This window comes from Cynocephalus volans, chromosome 9 (genome assembly GCF_027409185.1).
Source record: "Cynocephalus volans isolate mCynVol1 chromosome 9, mCynVol1.pri, whole genome shotgun sequence".
Taxonomy (NCBI): Eukaryota; Metazoa; Chordata; class Mammalia; order Dermoptera; family Cynocephalidae; genus Cynocephalus; species Cynocephalus volans.
This window is the reverse complement of record NC_084468.1, coordinates 70789233-70807285: the sequence shown is the minus strand read 5'-3', so window position 1 is coordinate 70807285 and position 18053 is coordinate 70789233. Positions and strand designations below refer to the sequence as shown.

Sequence of the window (18053 nt, the reverse complement as noted above, 5' to 3'; positions counted from 1 at the left end):
ACATATCAAATGGATGTTTAACCAAAGTTGGAGGATAATTATCAGACAACACAAGCACTCTTCCCAAAAGACCATAAAATTAACATAGCAGTTTTCATAAGAAAAAATGTCAACTTCAACATTCCTCAATTATTATCTTCTAAAATACATTATTGGAATATAAAAGAACATAAAAGAATAAATTACAAGCATTGTTAAACCATCAAGAGTGAATTTTCTAAAAGTGCTTTAACATAAAATATATCTCAGAGAAATGTATTAAACACCAGGAAAAGCATACAAGCATACAAAAGGGAATCAAAATCTTTTTCATTTTGATTTAATTAAATGGGTATTCCCTACTTCAAATAAATATTATTGATAAAAATCAAAGATTTGTGTGCGTGGTTCATATTTTCTAACATAGAGTTCACCTTGAGATCTCTTATTTTCCCTTAGTCTTGCTCAACTTTTCCAAAATATCTCATTTTCTAAGCTAAAACTCCAGCCCCCAAATACTGTCTTTACTAACCTCCACATCAACACAATTTTTAAAGAAAAAAACTGGCCAGCTAACTCAGTTGGTTAGACAGTAATGTCATAACACCAAAGTCAAGGGTTCAGATTCCTGTACCAGCCAGAGCCAAAAAAAAACAAACCTGTCAAATCTTTAAAAAACATTGTAGACTGTATTCAAAATACCATGATAAATCTTTTAAAAAGTGGAGCCATTATAAAGTCTAATTCCTATGTAGCCAAGAACATGGAAAGGCATCTATTAGTCAGAAATGTTATGTTAACCAAGTGTGATAAGGAGAAAAATGTCCCCCACCCCCAGATATTCATGTCCTAATCCCCCAAACCTGTGAATATGTTACCCTACACGGCAAAAAAGAGTTTGCAGATATGATTAAGGGTCTGGAGATGGGGAGATTATCCTGGATTATCTTACTGGGTCTGATATAATCACAAGAGGGAAGCAGGAGGGTAAGAGTCAAAGTCAGAGAGTGTGAGATGGATCTGAAGATGCTACATTGCTGGCTTTGAAGATAAAGGAAGGGGCCATCGCCAAGGAATTTGGGCAGCCTCCAGAAGCTGGAAAAGGCAGGAAAACAAATTTTCCCTTAGAGTCTACAGAAAGGACACAACCCTGCTAACGTCTTGGTCTTAGCTCAGTGAGACCCATTTCAGACTTCTGACCTCCAGAACTGTAAGGCAGTAAATTTGTCTTGTTTTAAACCATAAAATCTGTAGCAGTTTGTTAAAGCAATCATAGTAAACTAAAGTATAATAGGTTTAACAAGGTACTGCTTAGCTGCCCATCTGCCAGGATACCCAAAAGCTTATTACACATAGATCCCTATTGTATGGCATTCAATTAAATGTTTAGTGCTAATAAAATATCTAGAAATCTACCGGCTAGCCATGAAAGAATAAAAACAAACCAACAAATTACCTAGAAATCAAGACAAGATGGTGATGGGGGAGATCCACGAGGAAATTTCGAGGATTTGTCAGCAATTTTCAGCCTATCATCCTGCTTTCCTGAATGTATATATAACTCCTTTATTTTTCTACCTGTTCCTTAAGAACGGTGCTTTTGCTTTACAGTTTAGCTCTGGAAGATGATTTGCAAAAGCTGGGGAAGTGCCCACTTGCTTAACGCTTTGGTATCTAACAAGTCTTACTCACTAGCTTGCTCTCTTCTGCAGAGCATTATTGATTCATACTCAATTTACTTGACCTCTGAGAGGTTTTGGTTCTCTTAATGATGACAGACTCCCTCTAATTCATCTGTACTCTCTTGGTTGGTCTGCTTTATCACCTCAAATGAGCTGTTAGAAAAGAGCAGAGCTAACAGGCTCAGACATGAGTAGAACTTATGAATTTGTACAAAGCCTAACTACTCAAAGTGTGGTCCATGGAGCAGCAGCATCAGCATCACCTGGAAGCCTGTTAGAAATTCAGCATCAAATCCCATCCCAGATCTTCGGAATTAGAAACTACATTTTAGCAAGATGCCCAAATGATTTGTATACACATTAGACTCTAAAAGAAGCAGAGATATAAAGAGCTATTGTATGCTTACCTACAATTTTGTAAGAGTATCCACCATACCCCACTTTATTATACTTTGGGTACAAATATCCTAATCAGGTTCCAATGTTCTGTTAATGAAAGGTTCTTCATTACTGCAAAGATTTTGTTTTTAAGCACAAAAAGCTTTACTGAGACATTAATGAAAAACACACCTCCACATTATTCCCTAACAAGATTTGTTGAGATGAAAAAATGAAATATCGACGTGAGTGAGCTCATTTATTTAAAGTTTTTTGGGGGTTGGCCGGTTAGCTCAGTTGGTTAGAGCAGGGTGTTGTAACATCAGGGTCAAGGGTTTGGATCCCTAATTGGGCCAGCCGCCAAAAAAATAAAGTTTTTTATGAGGGCTAAATATTTATTAAATGTTCACAGTAGCCTCATGACTTATCCCACTCTACAGGTGAGGAAACCAGACTCAGAGAGATTAATTAACTTGCCATAAATCACACAGCTAATATGGGGAGGAGCCAAATATGGTAATCCAGAACTGTGCAGTCTCCAAGCCCATCCTCAGAAATACAACTTTATACAGTCTATCCTCTCTATTTGTGGATTCTGCATTAGCAAATTCTCTTAATAAAATGTATTTGTAATCCCCAAATCAATACTCATGACACTATTAAGGTCATTTTTGGATATCTGCATAGGAGTGAAAATTTTTAATGGGAAGATGCGCACATTCCCAGCTGAGGTCAAACAAGGCAATGTGCCTTCTTGTTTCAGCTCCCATATTGTAAAAGTGTCCTTTCTGGGATCTACTGAATGCCACATTTTCCTGCATTTTTGTGCTTTGTGTTGGTGATCTTGCTGTTAAAAATAACACCAAAGCAAAGTGCTGAAATGTTGTATTGTGTTCCTCAGCTCAAGAAAGCTGTGATGTGCCTTTTGGAGAAAATGAATGTGTTAGAGTTATAGTGCTGCTCGCTGTGAGTTCACTGTTAATAAATCAATAATATATTAAATAAGGTAAACAGAAACTAACATAAAACAAGGTTATAAGTTACTCAGTTGACAAAAATGTGACCAGAGGCTTGTAGGAACCTAACCGTGTATGTTCTCTAGGGGGAATGATTCAATATTCACTAATACAGTGTTCGCAGCAACTTTACAGAATATAACTATTGTGACTGTTGCTACATGTACCAATTTCACACGTAACAAGAAAGCCACCAAATACAGAGAGTTTTACGGAATAAGAGATCATTTTCCCCAAACTCAAAAACAAATTGAAGATTCCTGAAAAGGATAATCACAAGGACTGGTGATGGTGTTACTTCATAGGCTTTACAGGCTAAAAATATTAGAATAATACAATGCAAAAGTCAGAAAATAAATATTACATCACCATGGACAAAGATCAAGTGGTGGTTCCATAGGGTACACATACCCCAGGGGCATGCAAGATGATTCAAAGGAAAAGAGAAGAGAACATACAATATTCATTTACATTATTTTAACCAATTTTTAAATTCCAATTTTTTTGTTCTAAATTTTAATTTATTTTGTAACTTAATATTAGTACAGTAATATGTGTACATCATTTATAAATTATATTGGCAGTGCCTGTTCTAACTCTGTTGATGGTGTACACGACCAAAAAATGTTGGGAGATCACCTCTATAAAGGATCAGAGTCGGGCCGGCCCGTGGCTCACTCGGGAGAGTGTGGTGCTGAGAACACCAAGGCCCCGGGTTCGGATCCCATATACGGATGGCCTGTTCGCTCACTGGCTGAGCGTGGTGCTCACAACACCAAGTCAAGGGTTAAGATCCCCTTACCGGTCATCTTTTAAAAAAAAAAAAAAAAAAAAAAAGGATCAGAGTCAGTAGCTGAAAAAAAAAAAAAAAACAATAAAACAACTACCACCTAGGAATGTGCCCTGTGGTAAGAGGCAGGGCTGGCGGCTGTGAGGACTCAGATGCAGTGGGAACATCTAAAAAAAGCTAGCTTCTAATGCTGCTCTGCTCCCAACAAGCTGTGATGATCCTCACACAGGAAACCTCTCCAAGCATCAACTTCTCATATGAGAAATTAGCTGGATGCAACGTTCACCAGATGATCCTAGCTAGGAGCCCTTCCTGTTGTAGAAATCTTACATTTCTATGACTCAGAGAATATAAGATAAAATAGCTGGTAAGTAAAAGCATTGTTTGATGTTGCTCGGAGCCTCAGAGCTGAGGGCATGCCCTGATAGAGCAAAGGCTGAACAGAGAACACTACTTTGCAAACTGGGAAGATTTTACGAAATCCCGTAAAATATCCTGCACCATTAGTGCTAGAATATACATATAGTTAAATGGCATATTATACACATTCAACTTTAAGTGCTTAGCAAAAAAAGAGAAAGAGAAAAAATAACAATAAACAGTGCTAGCAGTCTGTCTGCCATTCCACTCAATGAGGGTGTTCAATTCCCTGGGACAGTTTCAGTTCCCCAGGCCTCTTACAGTGTAAGCCTAATGTTTGACACAGCATATTATTTATTCATTTATATCACCTAACCCCAAACCCACTGCTTTATCTGGTGTTCAAGGGAACTAGCAGGGATATGTTTCAATCCTAAAGGAACAACGGGGCTGCATCTGATTTACTGAAAGATGGAAAGTCAATCTCCAAGAGTACTGACTTCCTAAGCGTACTTCCAGGCAATTTTTGACAATACAGTTCTCAAATATATTGACTGTAGAACTAAACACCCAAATAAGGTAACACTCAACTATAGCTATTCTGGTCCAGGAGTTCATTCCTAAAGTTCACTCCAAAAGGTAGTGTAAATTAAAATTTGTTACCATATACTTTTACGGTACTTCATATTGATTAAAGTGCTATCATATCAACTGTGTCATTTAACATACACAGCAGCCACGTAAAAGTTGACAGGACAAACACTGTGGTCCCCATTTCAGAGGTCAAATGCTGTCACAGAATGAACAAGATTTTTAGTAAAATGATCTGGGTTCAAATCCCAGGCATACTGTTCAACTTTTCAGAACCTTAGTTTCCTTGTCAATAAAATGTAGATAATGCATACATCTCGCAGCTTTTGGGGATGAGTCAAGTATCTCTAATGTATACAGTACTCAACATTTCCTTCCATCATTCCACAGGAAGCATGGCTACAAGTTCACACAGCTACTCTGACTAATGAAGCTCAAAGTAGAACATCTTTCAACTCCCAGTTCCATGCTCAGAGGCTTAAGAGGATGTAATTCAGCATCTCTTTGAAAGATATTCAGAAGATTACTCTGCTGACAGTTTTGTGTTCAAGTAAATTTGTGAAATGCCACTCTTTGAAAGACTCACAAAGTCGTGTGTGTGTGTGTGTGTGTGTGTGTGTGTGTGTGTAAGATACAAAGGCTCTGAGAAGTCATGCAATAAAGAAACCTAGGTGAAAATGTTCAGACTAGCATTTCCCAAAAGTACATTTAATGGAATCTTTTTTTTGCATAAATACCATGAACATCCACAAAGACCTGAAAATGTTTTTAGAAACACTGGCTTTGGTAGATTCATGTGTGACAAATTATAATAAGATTAACAATTAGTATGAATAATAATTAATAGTAGACATTACTATAGGACAGGATACAAGAAACTACCCTTTAAACAAGATCTCTGAATCATGCTTTTACAGCCTACCTTGAATTTGCATGTAGTCTGGTGTCAAAAAAAATTTATTCAGGCTACTAAAGCATCTTTACTCAAAGATTCCAACAAGTGGCTCATACTGTCATTTGGACAACACAGTGGAGGAAAAATGCAGGGGAGGTTTTTTTTTTTAAGAACAAAATTGATTTATATGAGGAAGCTTGTTCCCCAAGTCAACCTTCCAAGAATGGTACATCACTACCTCTCCTGTCATTACCACTGGTCTTTTCATGATAGTGGACAAGAAAAAGCCAGAACGGAGCTAGTGAACTGTAAACTATAAACCACAAAATGAGGAATTCTTTTTTCTTTGAAAACCAAGAAAGCATTTATTCTGTTACATCAACAAGAAAAAAGAAAGTCAACTCAACTATTAGCACGGACAATCCTGAGATTTTCTGCATAGGTCTTTGGTGTAATTAGAAACGGGAAAAACGTCTAACTAGATTTCTCCAGAACCTTTGCTAAGATATCAAGGTACTATGATTCTTCTAAAAAATTTGTAAGTGGTTTTTATATTTGGAGTCTTAAAAATGTATACCTATTTTATATTATAACACCAAGAAAATCATTTACAGGTAATCATCAATTACAGGTAATTTTAAAAAATAAATTAAACTAAAATAGATGTTCAAAGCAGCCGAAGAATGAAAAACAAACAAACAAACAAACAAAAAACAAACAAACAGAAATTCAAACTCAGGCTGCTCAATTTCTTGGAAGATGGGTTTAACCTACTTTGCAAACAGTATCTCTTGACTCATTGTATGGAAGCACCTGTAGTTAATACTTGTGTCTGAAATGAACTCTTAAAACCTCTAGAAGCCAAATAGAGAGAACAGGAGGCCTGAGAAATTCTTCCAGAAATTATACTAACATTTGAATATTTACTTATTCTGGCAGACGAATTGAATACATTATATATACGAAAGGAGCCCGCTATAATGCAAAGTTCTAAGCTTGTAAATTAGGTGTAGACAAGTACTGGTTAGCAGTGACATCCTAGGAGAAATGCTTTGGACGAGAGCTTCAAGCTTCCATCGTTTTCTAAGGAAAACAAACGGAATCTAGAAGCGTTCTAGGGCCGGCCCCTGGCTCACTCGGGAGAGTGTGGTGCTGACAACAAGCTAAGGGTTAAGATCCCCTTACCGGTCTTTTTTTTTTTTTTTTTTAAGAATCGTTCTATAGCTCAATAAATCAGCTCTGTGGAGCACACAGCTTAGTCGAGAAAAATAATAGTGTGCAAATGGGCCACTAACAGCAGGACTGTGAAGAGGCGAAGAGCAACCATTACCGCCCAAAATACCAGCACTACCGGAAAAGTCATCTTGATACTTCAATCTTTCCGTGTTGAGGGACTAGAAGCCTCAAGAACGACTACATCGCGACCACCGCCTCGCCAGACTAAACAGAAAGCGGGCACCTGCGGAGTGAACCAGTTGCAAACCTGCCGGGGGGAGGGGCACCCAAGTCGCCTCACCCCACTCCGGCTGACCTGCTCCCCTGAGCCTTTTTTCGCGACCACTTCCATCCCTTCCCACCCATCTGCATCTAACAGAAAGCAAGGTCGGGGGAGGGAGAAGATGGTGCCTTGAGGAAAAGCCTCCCCGTAACCCGCCGCAGCCTTTCTGCTTCCTCCCCTTTCAGATGCAAAGCCACACCGCCTCTCCTAAGCCTCGTGGTCTCTACTGCAGGGTCTGCAAGACTTAAAAATATTTTTAATTGTTTTAAAGCATAAATAACTTCCCCGCTCCCTTCCGCCCCTCACCTTCACGAAAGCAATCGGGGTTGTGGTACCTTCGATATCTAACAGGATCACAGTGACTTCGGCGGGCACCGAAAGCACGACCATTTCCCTACCGGATGCTACCACCGGAATCGGCCTACTGGTAAGAAGGGCGGAGCGCGGTGCTGGCTTCGCCCCCGCTACTGTCCTGGCTTCCGACGGCCTCGCAAGCAATCACGAGCCGGCGACCGCGTGAGCCTGCAGCGCGTGGGGGACACACCACCTCCGCGCACCTGGAAGTGGAGAAAGTGGCCACCAAGGAACCCTAAACTCGCCAGCGGTTCGGGGCAGGAGGCCGAGACCACGTGGGCAGGGAAAGGGGGCGGCCCCGGCGAGGCTGGGAGGGGGGGGGGAGGGAAGGTAAAGGCGCCAGCGCCGATTGGCCGCCACAGGGCCTCGAACGCGATCCGTCAAAATGGGCCTCGCGTGGGCGGGAACAAAGAAGCGAACGCGGGAGCTGGGTGCGCGGGTGCGCGCCCTCCGCAGACTGGTTGAGCGAGCGGGAGAGGCCCGGGGCACGTGCAGACAGGAGCCCCGCGAGTGGCGCGCCGGGGATGTGAGTGCCCCTTGCCCTGTCCTGCACCCAGCCCCCTCCAAGCCCACTGCCTCCGCTTTTGCATATTTACAGTAATCTGACCAGGCCCCCGCCCCTCCTGGCGATCCTCTGCCAGCTACAGGCCGCGCTGGGCCCCGGTTGCGGCCGACCTACTCGGGAGGCCCGCCGCGCCCCCTCAGCGCTCGTGCCCGCGGCGGTAGCGGAAGAGGCGCCAGCGCCACGCCACTGTGCGGCCGGCTCGCGGCGCGCTCGCTTCCTGTTCGGCTGGTTCCAGCCAGCTCGAGGACAAAACACGCGTGCGCGTGACAGGCCGCCTCAGCCGCCGGCGCCCGGAGCAGTCCGCCTTTCTCCGGAGCAGCGCGGCCACGGTGCTAGTCGGTAGCACCAGCCGCCGCAGCGACTCCGCACTGGGGAAGTGAAGGCGGAAAAAGGCGGGGCTGACGGCTCTTTGCTAGGAGTGGGCTGGACCGGACGCCACAGACAAAGGCTCTCAAGGCAAGAGGGGCTGTGGCCCTGCGACGGCGCTGCTCGGGATTTCTGACTCCAGGACTTTTCGCTCCTTCGTTTTTCTCTTCTGATTCTTATTTTATCCCAAGCCCGCGTCCCCTCACGCGGGACCTCGCTCCTCACCGAGAGGGCCGCGATGGAGGTCCCGCCCCGGCTTTCCCATGTGCCGCCGCCATTGTTTCCCTCTGCTCCCGCTACTTTAGCCTCCCGCAGCCTCTCCCATTGGCGGCCGCGGGCGCCGCGGCAGCTCGCACCGCTCCTCCCTTCGCTCGCTCCCAGCTCTGCCCGGCAGGGGGCGCGCCGGGCCCAGCGCCACGTCACCGCCCAGCAGCCCTCCCGATTGGCGGGCGGGGCGGCTATAAAGGGAGGGCGCAGGCGGCGGCCGGATCTCTTCCGCCGCCATTTTAAATCCGGCTCCATACAACGCTCTGCCGCCGCTACTGCCGCGATCCGGACCGCGCGCCAACACCCCCCCGCCGACAACTCCGCCACCATGGAGGACATGAACGAGTACAGCAACATAGAAGAATTCGCAGAGGGATCCAAGATCAATGCGAGCAAGAATCAGCAAGATGACGGGTACCGCACGCTTCTCTTCCTCTTTCCCCTTCCCCCAGCACGCCGCACGCGCCCTTCGTCCCTTGAGAGTCGCGCGATGCCCCCTTTCTTGCCCCGAGTCGACGACTCGCGTACCCGCTGGGCCTCACTAGCTTGGAGGGAAGAGAAAAGTAAGATCGGCGAGGGTGACCGAGAGGCCCGCGGAGGGTGGGGGAAGGGCGGAAGGGCTGGAGGAGGAGGAGGGCGGCGGCGGCGTTTGTGTCCCCAGTGCGCAGGCGCCATGTGGGGCCTGGGGGAGGGGCCGGCTCGCTGCGCCACATGCCACAGCTGCCGCCGCCTCTTCATTGTGTCTCTGCTACTGCTCCGCGCGTTTTTCCTGGGGAGAGTTTAGGGAGCTCTTGGTTTGAGCACAAGGCGACGGCTGACACCCAGTTCCCCAGAACGTATTATGATGAGTTCTGTAGCTGGAACGTTGCCTTGACGGCCGAGGAAGAGGGTGGACCTAAGCTGCAAGACATCAGTTAGGAAGTTGGGCTTTCTAATCTAAAGAGATGTGGGCAGAACCTTTACTGCATTTTATTGGCTTCGTTTAAGCTTTGTATTATGCCGTGTGGAGCGTGATCTGTCCTGTTTTGAATAAGTGATTTCGATGGAATTTGGGGGGTTTTGTGGTCTATTGTTTATGTGTATCTGCAAACAGTAAATTGTTTGCTCTTAGGGGTAAATTTCCCCGAACTTATTTCACAGTTTAATTAATTCAAGGACTGAAGTAGTCAGTTATTGCTAAACTTAAAAAAATCCAAAAACTTTTATTTCTAGTAAAATGTTTATTGGAGGCTTGAGCTGGGATACAAGCAAGAAAGATCTGACTGAATATTTGTCTCGGTTTGGGGAAGTTGTAGACTGCACAATTAAAACAGATCCAGTCACTGGAAGATCAAGAGGATTTGGATTTGTGCTTTTCAAAGATGCTGCTAGTGTTGATAAGGTAGGGATGTGTTTTGCGTTGTATTTCCTTTGTGTATTTTTTGCAAATGGTTTTGGGGTTTGGTTATGTGTTGCTGTCAGATCAAATAAATCTGTTTTATAGGTTTTGGAACTGAAAGAACACAAACTGGATGGCAAATTAATAGACCCCAAAAGAGCCAAAGCTTTAAAAGGGAAAGAACCCCCCAAAAAGGTTTTTGTGGGTGGATTAAGCCCAGATACTTCTGAAGAACAAATTAAAGAATATTTTGGAGCCTTTGGAGAGGTACGCTGTGTTTACACTTGTCTTACACTTGAGGTGTTTATAAAACGTTCATCCCTGGCCCACTTTGTGTAGAACAAATTCATATATCACCGAGAATAGGATTAAATTACTGTTCAAGTCCCTTCCAGTGACCGTATCTTAATTGCTGCTTCTATGCTATAGTGGCAATCAGTAGCTAATTTATTAATATGTAATACCTGATTTATTTTGTCCCAAACATGGGTTCTTTGATTTGGTCAGCGTTTGGGATTATTAGCTAGTGGCATCTCTTGGGTTCGAGATAATGTTAAGTAAAAGGTGTATTACGCTCCTCTGAGTGCTTCACATACACAACAAATCACTTTAGGTTGATATTGATCATAAAGCAGTGGTGTCTAGATAGAAGTTATCTGATGCGAATAATAGGTATGTTGAAATTTGAAAAAGAACTGTGGCATTTTAAAACGCTTTGTTGTTGTTTTGCTATTACTGCATGATCTTGAGTGTGCATCTTGGTTTCAGATTGAAAATATTGAACTTCCCATGGATACAAAAACAAATGAAAGAAGAGGGTTTTGTTTTATCACATATACAGATGAAGAGCCAGTAAAGAAGTTGTTAGAAAGCAGATATCATCAAATTGGTTCTGGGAAGGTAAAGCCATTTAATTAATGTTAAATGAAAATTTTGAGGGATTTTTAGTTTTTATTTATTTATTTTTTAGTAAAGTAACTTCTCAATCTGTTTGAGAATGAAATGGTTTGGTGTTAGAACTTCAGTGAATTTTAATTTTTAATTTTTTTATAGTGTGAAATCAAAGTTGCCCAACCCAAAGAGGTATATAGGCAGCAACAGCAACAACAAAAAGGAGGAAGAGGTGCTGCAGCCGGTGGACGAGGTGGTACTAGGGGTCGTGGCCGAGGTGAGACTTAATTCTTGGGAAATGACTCCATGGTTGAGCTGTAGATTGCTAAAAGAGTAAGCCTGTAAGAAAGCTAAAGCTAAATTTAAACTTAACACTGTTCCAACGTGGGAAAATGTTTAGCTAAGTGGGGTGGAAGTTTTGTTTTTTTCAAATGAGCTTACTGGTTTCTCACCTCTTCAAAGAATGGCTGCTGTGACCACAAAAATTAGTGTCATAACTGACAGGAAAGTAATACTGTTGCATGATACACCTCAGTGTGATAGGTTATCTCAAGCAGGAGTCCTTGTTTTAAGCACAATGCCATACCCATCTTCAGCTTTAATGGAAAATTTAATAATTGTCCATTAAATTTAGGAAACTTGATACTGGCACAATTGGACATTCTGCACCCTTTGTTATAACAACTGAAAAAAAATACTCATACTAAGCATATAGCAATATATATGTCCGTTATGCTTTTTAAGATTTGCTGAGTGAGGAACAGGAACGCATCATTTTATGTTAGGATTGGGGGTCAGAAGTTGTTTCTTAACAATCATTGTGCATTGTTTCAGGTCAGGGCCAAAACTGGAACCAAGGATTTAATAACTATTATGATCAAGGATATGGAAATTACAATAGTGCCTATGGTGGTGATCAAAACTATAGTGGCTATGGCGGATATGATTATACTGGGTATAACTATGGGAACTATGGATATGGACAGGGATATACAGACTACAGTGGTAAGAATATTTAACTTAATTTCATAACCCAATGATATTAAAATCCAGTGTTTTAAATATAGTCCCATTCTGAAAATGTGTTGGGGGGATTCATTTATTGAATTGTTTGGGGTTAAGCTCTTGATGTGTGTGATAGTCATAGGATGATTATACTAATAGAGACAGTATGGTGGTTATAAATACATTAGGATGTATGGTTTATGACTAGTTTATAATGGCTGTTAAAATATCTTAATATTTTAATATTTAGCATGCGGTTTTATACATTTAGTAGTTTTTAAACACGTTTGTAAAGAAGCCATTTCATAGAGAACTTTATTAATATAATTTTTGTCTTTTTAAAATAGGCCAGCAGAGCACTTATGGCAAGGCATCTCGAGGGGGTGGCAATCACCAAAACAATTACCAGCCATACTAAAGGAGGACATTGGAGAAAACAGGTGTGTATAAGAGAACAAGAGATCAGTAGAAATGTCTAATTTAATTTAAAGATCAATAGACAAATGAAAAATAAGTAAAACAAAACATCATGTAGCCTGTTTTTACTAAATTGTTCATTTTGATTGCTTTATGAGCCTGTTTTGCCTAAAGTGTCTATAGATCTTTAACTTTGAAGTCTTATCTCATCTTCTTTAGTATTACAGAAAAACTTAAGAGTTTTTCTGTTTGTTTTGTGTACCAGGTGGTCTAGAGGAATAATTAAACTTTTTTAGAACTATTAACAGGTAAAGTACTGAAATGGGTACAACTTAAGGAAAACAAGAATGTTGTCTTCTAACTCTGACATTATACCTTGTTTGTACCCGCCAGCGGGAACTTCATTGCAGGCCGTGTGTCACCCTGACCACGTCTATCTCTGGGGGTCGCACGTTGCGGGCAGAGCGCAAGGCATACACCAGAAAACGCTGTCCTGTGGTATGGTCTCTTCCAACTTCATGTACCAGCGTAAAGATTAAAGTGGAAAACTTCAGACTTTGGCTTCTTTTTTAATCTTTTTGGAGATTAAGTGTCTAAACTTAACTTAAATGGTTTTTTACAGGAGTTAAAGTACATAAATGCCTTTTTTCAGCTTAATCATTTTGGTCTGCTGTTTAGTGTTGTATTTCAATTGTGGAGCCTCATTTTAAGTGTTCATTCTTTAAGATTTAATGCTTGCTTTTTCTTTTTATAGCTAATAGTGAAATCTACAAACCAAAACAAGAACTTTTAAATCTGGGATATAAATTAAAGATCATATGCACAAATTAATTCCTTTTCTGGTAATACAATAAGCCTATTTGAAATTCATGTTGTGGTAGCATTTTACATGGCTTACTAGAGATGCTTCTAGTAGACCTTAGTCTAGAGCATAGTTCAACCTGTGAATATGGGAAGATTGCATTCCCAGATTTTCTGAGTAGATTTTAATTTAATATCATTTGGGAACTCCAGGGTGAGTTTATTAATTTCCCAAGGTGCATTTTGCCAATAAATATGCATGTGATCTTTAATTGTTGAAGAAAAGAATAAAGTGAGGACTTAAAACAATTCATGAAAGTGGACCTTTGAAAGCTTATCAGAGTTACACATATCTAATTGCTGTTTTGTTTTTGTTTTTAGGAGGAGATGCTAAAGTAACTCATCTTGCAGGACGACATTGAAGATTGGTCTTCTGTTGATCTAAGATGATTATTTTGTAAAAGACTTTCCTAGTGTAAAAGGCACAACTGTGTCCAACTGTATATAGCTACCAATTAGTTTTTCTTGTTTTTACTTTGTCCCTTGCTATCTGTGTTATGACTCGATGTGGATTTGTGTTTATACAAATTTTATTTGTATGATTTCATGTTAAACCTCAAATAAATGCTTCCTTATGTGATTGTTTTTCTGCGTCAGGTACTACATAGCTCTGTAAAAATGTAATTTTAAATAAGCAATAATTAAGGCGCAGTTTATTTTGTAAGGAATTTTGGCCCATGGGGAGAAACTGTGGTTCTTTATAAATAGCCAGCCACAGTGTCACCCTGTTTCCTGTTTTTGTAGGTGTGTTCTATGCTCTAAGGCTTTATCCCCCTGTTAGCTGATGCTTTCACCACACCTTTGAATAATGTTCTTCCTCTCTGGACATCTGGAGACTGTCATGAGAATAACTCAGTATTGTGATTAGAAGCTTTCTAGTAGACCATGTATCTTCTGGATTGTATTTTCAAGAAAAGTACCTTTGTAACAACTTGTTAATGGCCCCTTTTGCTTTGTTCCTTTCTCTGGAAAGCCATTTATGATTTGCTGATTATTTCTTTGACTTTAGAGTTAATTAGTGGTCTGCTAGAAAAAGCTCTGATTAATCATAACTCCATGACTTTGTTCTCTGCATAAAAATCTCCAGATAGACACAAGGAAAGAGCACTATATAACTAACTGGTAGGAGCTACGGTTTAAGAGCATTGAAAGTAGTTATGACAAGGATTTTGGCAGATGAAGTTTGATCAAAAGTTAGAATAATATTTGAAGTAGTGGCAGAGTAATTGTATTCTGATGTTACGTCACAGCCACCACCAGACTGAACAAAATGTTTTCGGTTTGGGCATTCTTAGGAAGCTGTGTTAAAGAGTTAACTGTTAAACCGTCTTGAGTTTATAGAAGGTCACGATAATCTCATTTTTAATGCAGTTAGTGCATGAGCTGAGTAGTTAAACATTTCCATATTCAGACATAGGGAAGGATGGTGGAAAAGGTGTATTTTTAAGTCTTAGTTGTGTTAATGTTGGCCTAAGTGTGACTCAGTTATGTCATTACAGCAATCTTCCTGGTTTATTGAAAAAAAAAGTTTTTAGGTTTTAAAGGACTCCTGAGTACAAGCTTCCAATTTTACATTCATTGTAGTCAATTGAATTTAGGTGAGTTTGTTTCCATGGTTCTGAGTTAGCTGCTAGGATTAGTATACATGTTCATATGTAAAGTAGTTGATCTCACACTCAACCAGTGTAAGTTATGCCGAGGAATCTGCCTTTTGTTTTAATTTGGTTCCTGCAGCTTTATTTGTTCCCATAATTGTGTTTGCAGGGCTATCAAGCTACAGTGCTCTTGAGTTTTGCTCCCATTTTGCTATTTGACCTTACACTTAGGCGAAGTACCAATGTTGGCTATTGCAAGGGATTCTGTTTGTTCTTTAAACATGCACCTTTAGGGAATGGAAGGGAGATGGTTTCATTTTAAGTTGTCAATAGGTGCAGTGTCTAGGGTAGTGAATTCTGTAAGTTCAAATTTATGATTAGGTGACAAATTGACATTGAGATTGTCCTTTTCCCGATCAAAAATGAATAAAGACTTTTTAAACAAAATCCAAACTTCAATCAAGTCTTGATATGTATGACTGAGAAAATGCACTTTGTCTAGAGATTTTTGTCTGAGATGTTTTACAAAAAAATTCAAAGGTGAGTGAGAATGCATTTGCTTTTTCCTCCAGGGGCTTTGAACTTTAGATTTAATTCTTTAGTGCCTATCAGTTCACCAGCTGATATAAATTTGAAATAAAAACGCCAGGGCTGAGTGCTCTAGGCACTTCTAGTTGGATAAACTGTGTAGTTCATATTAAGGTCCCATTCCTAAGTATTAGAACTAAGCTGAGTAATTTGATGAGTTTATTAAAAGGGTGGAAATAGAAATGGAATTCTGAAGTACCTTTGACATACAAACACAGTTATCCGTGTATATCTTGTTAAATATGCTTTGAGTTACTTTGACCAAGTTGTGTATGGTGTTACTCATTCTAACAGAAAACCTTACCAATTTCATTGGTTAGCATGTTAGTGTGCCATAATCTTATAGCCACTTTTGTAAGATTAGTGTCTTGGGATACTAACATGGATGAGCAGATCCTCTTATTCTGTTACTCTTCAATGCATCTTTCAAAATGATGACAGGGATCCTTTGCTAATCTTCATAAGGTTTAATACAAGGTCCTCAGAAGAATGAAAACATTACCAATTATCAAGATTTGACTGGATGTCAACCACAAGATGATAAATCTAACTAATTAAAAAAGTGATTCAAGAACATTTTATAGGAGCTGGCCAGGTAGCTCATTTGGTTATAGTGTGGTGCTGTTAACACCAAGGTCCAGGGTTTGAAGCTGTACTGACTGGCCAGCTGCCAAAAAGAAAACTTGAAACAACTTTTACTATGTGTGTATATACCATTTGAGTTCATTCTAATGTTGAGCAAAATTAGGAAATGTGATACTATACAAATCCCTCTTAAAACTTTCTGCCTAATTTGTCATCTAATTTGTGGTCTTGAGCAAAAGCGATGCAACTTCTATGTGATCTTTTTATAAAATCATTTCAAAATGTATTGCCATAAAAATACAGGCTGTTCTTTTAGAATTGGTTGGGGTTTTGTTTTCCTGTGTTGAAATAGTCTACTTGGATGTGGAATTTCAGCAAGGTTTGGTTTAATAGCAAAAAATAAAAACACACCTTTGATTTCTCAAACACTACTTTTTATGCTGTAGGAAAGGATATAGTGGTGTGGGGATTACAGAGGAAAGCTGAAGATTTAGAAGATTTATTAACTTGTGCTACTCTGGCAGTTTAATCTGTAGTATTACCCTCAGTATTTATTCAAGGAAGTGTACCCATTTGGGGTGGTGTATTATAATCTCAGAGAGTGGTGAGACAGGTGTAGTTTGAAAAAATATATTCAACATAATCTCTAGTTAGAATCTGGAAATTTCAAATAACAGGAAATGCCTAAGATTTTGGTTGGTTTCTCAAAAACAACACGAGTTAGAAAATGAGAGAAACAGGTTGCTGTTCCAATGGTTATCTCCTTTTGAGGATCTGACCAAAAATGAATTATCTTCAGGCCAAAAAAACCATGTCTATACATAAATACTTAAAATGCAGTTTGGGGGAAATTAAAGACTTCTTTGAAAGCCAAGTGGCTTAAAAGGCTCTTGAAATTGTTGCCTTTATGGTAACAAACTATTGAGTTTACTGCCATTAATGGGGTTGCGCAAAGGGAATTACTTGAGTTGTTCTCTACATGGGTATTTGTGTTGGCTGGTGAACACTCATATAGGGTGATTGTTTTATTAGTGAGATAGGGATGATCAACCCCACGAAAGGTTCTACTCAAAACCTTGATTAATCCCCTAATTTTCAAGTTGGGGAAGTTATGTCAGAAAACACCAGCTCCAGTTACATTTTGGAATCTGTTAAACTATCAGGCTTATCTTAGCCCTTGAAGCATTTGTCACTTTTGGGAATGACCTTTAAGGATTAAGAATGGTCAGTAATGTTAGCAGAAGGGGACTTCAAAGTGTTTGTGGAAAGATTCGTATCATCTTTAATTCTTTTTTACAAACTTTGAAGTACCTTCGTACACTTGTTTTATAAATGCTGGGACCTTTTGTAGGAAAGTAGGATTGTATTACAACTGATCCATTCATGTTCCTCTGATAAAATGAGCCTGGATAATCTGAGTAACTACTCATTCCTATGAAAGATATGTCCTATGACATTGACAGTGATTATTTAGGTTGCTCTTGAACCATGAGACAGGACATACACATGTTCATAGACTCTGCAAGCAGAGGAATGAGAGTGTGAATAATAGGGGCTAAGTGGTATTTGAGAGTAGTTTCCAAAATTTTCATTACTGGGAAGCCCTTTTTATATTTTCTACTCATAGATTATATGTTCTGAATGGCTTTACTTGTCAAATATATTTTGCTCTCATTATGTTGTGACATTTCTATTAATCAAAGGTATATAGCTGTCAATCAGAACCTTTACACTGTGATAATTGTCTTCATACCACCAATTAATAAAATGCCAGCCAAAATCAAACAATATTTTTGTTAGCTTGTGCAGGTTTTTTAAAACTATGTGATTTCTACCAGACTTTAAAAATAGTTAAAATGAGTCCAAGAAATTTCATCACTCCTTTCCAGGACGTTTTAGAACTACACTTACCCTACTCCATTGAATATAAGGGAAAACGAAGAGCAATTTTGGAGTAAGCATTACTATCAAAATCTGAAAAGAGTGATATTT

The 18053-nt window shown here is 40.1% G+C and overlaps 2 protein-coding genes across 4 annotated transcripts in view; one reads left to right on the top strand and one right to left on the bottom strand.

Moving 5' to 3' along the window:
• ENOPH1 (enolase-phosphatase 1) overlaps nucleotides 1–18053 on the bottom strand; it is an 84048-nt gene that overhangs the window by 26772 nt on the left and 39223 nt on the right. The window contains exon 1 of one of the 2 annotated variants that reach the window (XM_063108349.1): nucleotides 7496–7783. The exons of the other annotated variant lie outside the window; for it this stretch is intronic. Within the exon in view, the coding sequence (XP_062964419.1) occupies nucleotides 7496–7579 (84 nt within the window). The 5' untranslated portion in view covers nucleotides 7580–7783. Of the gene's footprint in view, nucleotides 1–7495; nucleotides 7784–18053 lie in introns of those variants that run through there. 2 annotated transcript variants of the gene reach the window in all.
• Nucleotides 8416–17849, top strand: HNRNPDL (heterogeneous nuclear ribonucleoprotein D like). Of its 2 annotated transcripts, XR_010024428.1 has the most exons (9): nucleotides 8417–9155; nucleotides 9954–10122; nucleotides 10225–10386; nucleotides 10888–11019; nucleotides 11173–11287; nucleotides 11845–12015; nucleotides 12363–12455; nucleotides 12826–12930; nucleotides 13615–17849. XR_010024428.1 is itself a non-coding variant. In XM_063107546.1 (8 exons), exons 1-7 carry the CDS (start codon nucleotides 8713–8715, stop codon nucleotides 12431–12433), a joined length of 1263 nt encoding a protein of 420 aa, XP_062963616.1. In that variant the 5' UTR covers nucleotides 8416–8712; the 3' UTR covers nucleotides 12434–12455; nucleotides 13615–17849. The 2 variants fall into 2 exon arrangements, 1 of the variants encoding a protein (XP_062963616.1); XM_063107546.1 differs by lacking the exon at nucleotides 12826–12930 and having other exon boundaries at nucleotides 8416–9155.